The sequence below is a fragment of the Phytophthora parasitica genome, assembly GCF_000247585.1.
Source record: "Phytophthora parasitica INRA-310 unplaced genomic scaffold supercont2.23, whole genome shotgun sequence".
NCBI classification, from domain to species: domain Eukaryota; phylum Oomycota; class Peronosporomycetes; order Peronosporales; family Peronosporaceae; genus Phytophthora; species Phytophthora nicotianae.
In genome coordinates this window covers 580607-585919 of record NW_008649009.1, presented here as the reverse complement: position 1 = coordinate 585919, position 5313 = coordinate 580607, and the positions used below count along the sequence as shown (strand labels likewise).

Sequence of the window (5313 nt, the reverse complement as noted above, 5' to 3'; positions counted from 1 at the left end):
GGCGGAGCTGGTAAGTCGAGAGTTGGGGTATTCCGGGAGAGTAATGCCACATTCTGAGCAAGCAGAACGGTAATTTTGCCTGTATTGTTTCGGCCACGAGAGAACATACAACTGAACTGTTTTTAACACCCTTACTAAATGCTAGTAAGCTTATTCATTTTTATAGTCCGCAACACCACCGAGGGGATTTCTCTACCCACTATCTGTCTTGATATATATAGAATCGGCTTGATCTCCTGAATATGAATATAGGTCTCCCCCTAAATGGCACTACGTAGTATTGTATAAAAAAACTACTTCCACGTATTCCCCGATTTAAGTGTCCTCTTATCCTTTAATAGGATCATCGGTGGATAATAAAGAGTGAAATATTACCGAATAATATATTTTACGTTCACGTTAAGTCAATAATCAATCCTTCATCGATTTGCTCTTAACCAATAGGAAGGGAAATACATAGATTCAAATCAGAAAAATGAACTGCTGTTGATAGCAATGGCGGGTCAAGCAGACTTGGTTTCAATGAACCACTCCTTAATAAATGCTGACTTGTTATCTAATTACTTATGCATTTGCTTAAAAATCCCGAAATCACATTTGTGTTGAAGTTATAAACTTTTCTAAACTGTGTATTCTATCCACCACTGTCGCTGTATCATCGCTACTAAAGTCGCATGCTGAGGTATCTGAGGCGCAACCGAACTCACCTTCTACGTCACCACTAGCTAGTATATGTTTCTGCAGCTCTAGTAGATTGAGCGAGCCTTGTTAATGCAACCTTGTACCATATTCGGTGTTGAATTGCAAAATGCTATGTCGAACTTCATACGGATATTTGCGAATGTTGTTGATGTCGTGTACTGCCGTACTATCTGACCCTCTATATTCACCCAATCGTACTAGATAGGTTGAAGGTCAGAATGATGCGGTGGTGGTGGTGGGGGGATATTACCTCGTGACCAGCGTCCCTCACAATGCTCACTTCGACGAGAACGACGTTTTCCTGTATTTAACTCTCCAGTCTACTCCACAATATCGTGTTCGTATCCTAGTCCGCGTACGCGATACCGTAGCGTCTTGAGGCCTCCCGGAGCTTCTTCTTCAACACTCATATGGGCGGGGCCTCCAACCATAAACGATTGACCAACTCTTCGCCGAACAAGTCGTGGTTGACGGCATACATTCAAAAAGGACTTACAGATCTCAGTAAGGGTTGTTTTGAGAATTCGATGCTTCCTTTTAAGCTTTATATAATGAATTAATTATTTTTGTAGGATGGTCGTGGGACAAAACGATATTATAGCTCAGCTACTTGTGAGAGTTAAGTCTTACAAACTAGACCCCAATTACGCAACTCAAGTTATAGCTGCCACATATGACCATTTGAGACACTTCGCCCCACCTTACCATCCCGAGCTCTAGCTGATGAAAAACCACATCGCTGGGAAACCTGCGTTAAGCGCTAAAAAGCTCGGCGCAAAAGTAGATGAAGAGTTTGCAAAGGTGACAGATGACCACTGGACCAAATATTACCGACATTTCCACAACAATTGCGAACCAATACTCCGCTGCGTTGGACGACTGCTGCCTTGTGAGTTATGATGAAGAGGGCAATGGCAATGATGGTGGTGACGCAGAAGGCAACACCTTTGGCAGCAGTGACGATAAAGAAGCAGACGAACTAGCCGTAATCTGCTCTTTTTAACATACACCTGACACGTAATCAATTGGTGCTTTCTGCTGTATCTTATTCGGTGGCCGCTGGTAATAATGACAGCTGTTTGTGGATCCAACCAATCACCGGCTATCATTTTATGAATAATGCACAGCGCAATTTCAGACCGATGCTGAACTTCAGAAAAGCCTCAACTACAACCAAGATACTGCGAATTACGCAGTTTTGACTGCTGAAACGGGCGTAAAACCACTTTTTTCACCTTATATTGTGTCGGGTTGGCGCGTATGTATGTTGAAGCTTGTATACAGCATAAAAAAGTGTTGTATCTGAACCGTGGTCGGGACAATAGAGTCGAGTCGTTTTGCTGATATATAACTGACCCCGACCTAGAGTCTGTATGGCACTTTAACTGGAATTTCGATGATTTCCCTTTGTAAGACAAAATGAACGGCTCTCAAAAGTGTGGGGTTTTCTTCTGGAGATCAATTCAGCAGATAGAACAAACGAGTCCTCAGTTTTGACTTGCTTAATTTGTTTTGATATATTCTCATTCTAAGCGATAAAACGAACGACTCGTAAGTTTTGGCTTGCTAAAAAGAAGCGGTAATAAATTAATAAAAATGAATCTGTGTTTGTCGAGGAGATCATGACCTACTTATAAATAGATACAACCGATTTCTTACGTTTTGGAAAAGTAACTTCAAGCTACTTATATTATGTAATTCCTTTACAATGGAGCGAAGTATTCCATTAAACATTTGCGCCTAAATTGCTGCGCACAGTTCCGAGCCATTCACCAGCGGTCGGAAAAACCAATGGCCATTCTTACGAGATAAACGATGGTGGTATATTTGATCCGAAGCTAATTGGCTGAGCATAAGCGTAGATACATAGGAAGAAGGAGCTACTGGTGTGAAAGAAGCTGGATCGCACATGCGAACTTGTTAAACGCACCCAACAATAACATAAGTAAAAGGTAAATGCGCAAACCTCTACACACAAGTGCACGATCCCAATGACGTAACATTAAAAAGACGCCGAAGTCATTAGGAACGCTCGCCTTCGCTCCAAGGCCAGTCCATTCATTACAAAACAACAACGGCTAGGACACTTCAGATTGCAAGGCGCCGCGCCCTACGGAGGGCATTGCTTCTACGACTCGCCCACCTCGCATCGATACTTCATCCACCGCGGGCGTACTCAACTCAGACGCAGACGTAGATCTTCAGGAGACAGTGGACGAGCCCCTGCGAAACGGAGAGGGTGTCGAGCCCCCGCGAACACATCTGAATCCTAACACGTGGCACCCCCGCTTCTTGTGGCGCTCTGTATTTGCAGCAGCACTGCAGCGAAAATCTGCAAACAAGAAGGTATTCGGTTTTGTTAATATGATTGGACATCCAGATTTGGCCAGATTATGGAACGACGGTTATGTCGTTGATGATATTGACGCCAAAATCTACAAGCCTTGAAAATACATCCAGTCACTTGCTTGTAAAGAAATACCAATTCACATGGCGACACGTAACTCGAAAGATATTTGCTTCATCGATTCGTAAACTAACAATCGAAAGCTACTAGTTAGGACTTGTCTACAGTATTTTTCGTGTGGTGTTAACTGCACGCAAAAAAAAAACTTTATAACATGGAATTTAAGCAGGCGAAACTTGAGCTCCTAACGAGTTCATTTTTCAAAGCTTCGCCATTTAGAAACGCTAGGAGAAAAAAAACCATCTTGTTGATGAGCTAAAAACCGCTGTTCTTCGCAATCATTCAGATTCACGGGATCGCACACCAGACTCTGTAATTAGCATCCCAAACAGTAGTTTTTTTCACTTGTTTAATTGAAATATGTCAAATCAGTGTTCGAATCTGAATAATTTTAGACAATCGTCCAAGGCTTAATTTTAGAAGTAATATTTACTTAGTGCTTTGCTACAATTAGAGAGCGTCATGTAAATGGTGTTTTGCCCCATTTTGAACCGCTGCTACGTTTCACGTTAGTGATGTCGGCGACGCCTGTAGCGTGGGCTAAAGCCTCAGCGTTTGGCACCTACAGTAGGGAGTGGCTAAGATGCGTGCAAGGCGCTCAGCCACGATGGCGATCATGGTGCTGGAAGGCGGTCGACCACGCCTTGCCTTAGACTGGCTGTTGTTATTCTCCTTGAATGTAATTAGAGCCCGCTACCGGCGACACCCATACTTAGCTGCAGCTGCCACACCTACTCCACGCTTTAGCCGTCCATTACGAGAACAATCAACGAGGAACAGCGCAATCGACTCGCGCGTGGCTTCAGGGACGTCCTTTGTGCCCTTCGTCCGGCACATCGTGAAATGGTAGCGTTATTTTACGGTAGTTGGAGCTCCAGTTTTCCAGTTTATTTTGTCCAATAAAAAATAAGTAGTTAATAAGAGCTCGTATTTCCTTTCCAAACCGGACAAGTACATACTATTCGATATTCCGAGAAGTTTACGCAAAACAGCAGGATGAGTATCGTGCGCAGGCTGATATTGCAGCACTGCATGAATCTGTCAAGGATATCGAGATGCGTATCAACAGATTAATTATAGCTACTGCTCCGAGTGGAAGGTCGCTGGTGGCCCTTGGTACGCACTCAAATTACTCCACGGTGGAGAGGACCCGGCGGTTCAAAACGATTTTCCTAAATTAGAGACTGCGCATACTCAAATGAAGAAGTTGTGGTTCCAGCATCAGTGATCGTGGCATTTATGGATGAAACACTTCTACATGTGTACCCAGGGTGTTTCGGGACAACTGTAGAGAAGTCTAATAGGAAGACAATTCGCCGCCATAAAGGCGAAATTATAAATTCTGTGGAGATCGCGCTCTTACTGGTGCCAACTATTTGGATATCAATATTCGCTTGCAGTGCTACGTTAGGTGAGAGAAATAATGCAGCAACCCAACTCGACAGAATATGCGGTATACAATTCCTACATGTGCGCGAAATGCGGTGAGCGTCTATTTAGCGTCTAGAATTGGCAGTACATCGACGCAATTGCTCGGTTGGTTGTAATATCAAGTTTTCGTATTGTACGACGACGTTCAACAAGCCCAGTTCCTTGCTTGTACAAAAAAAAACCGTTGCGGGCATCGCCCGAAAGATTAAGCGTGGAAGAATTTGACATGCGCAGTAGCAGGAAGGGCAGCCTTAATGACGAGAGCGAGGTGGATAGTACGATGGACAGTGAAGACGATAATGTAGAGGATAGCAATGACGAGAGCGAGGAAGGCAGTGCAGAGGGTAGTGAAGAGGAAAATGCAGAGGAGAGTGTAGAGGAGACAGAGGAATACATGGGAGGCCAGATCTAGGACAATTAACAGACACATGACAATCTTTCCTTTGGTGACAGGACGAATTTTACCTTGGTGACAAACATAGATTGATTAGACATTCTTGCTTAGTTCTTAGTACATTGTGAACACCAAAAACTGACATAGCACGTTAAGGTCTCAATTTCTGAACCTAAAAATACATACGCGTGAGAATTGTAGCCCAGGTCCACAAAATAGACGCTCGGGTTACGTGTCTGGACAAAGTGTGGTGGAGTGGGGTTCGCAAAATCGCGTTGCGATCCACTCGGACACACAGTGCCCTGGATTGCCGACTGAC

The 5313-nt window shown here is 43.8% G+C and overlaps 1 protein-coding gene across 1 annotated transcript; it reads left to right on the top strand.

Annotated features, from left to right (window-relative positions):
- Positions 1-4826: 4826 nt before the first annotated feature.
- Positions 4827-5012, top strand: PPTG_10856 (hypothetical protein; the record flags this gene model as incomplete). Its single annotated transcript, XM_008906333.1, has 1 exon — positions 4827-5012. One exon carries the CDS (start codon positions 4827-4829, stop codon positions 5010-5012), a length of 186 nt encoding a protein of 61 aa, XP_008904581.1.
- Between the last annotated feature and the right edge of the window lie 301 nt (positions 5013-5313).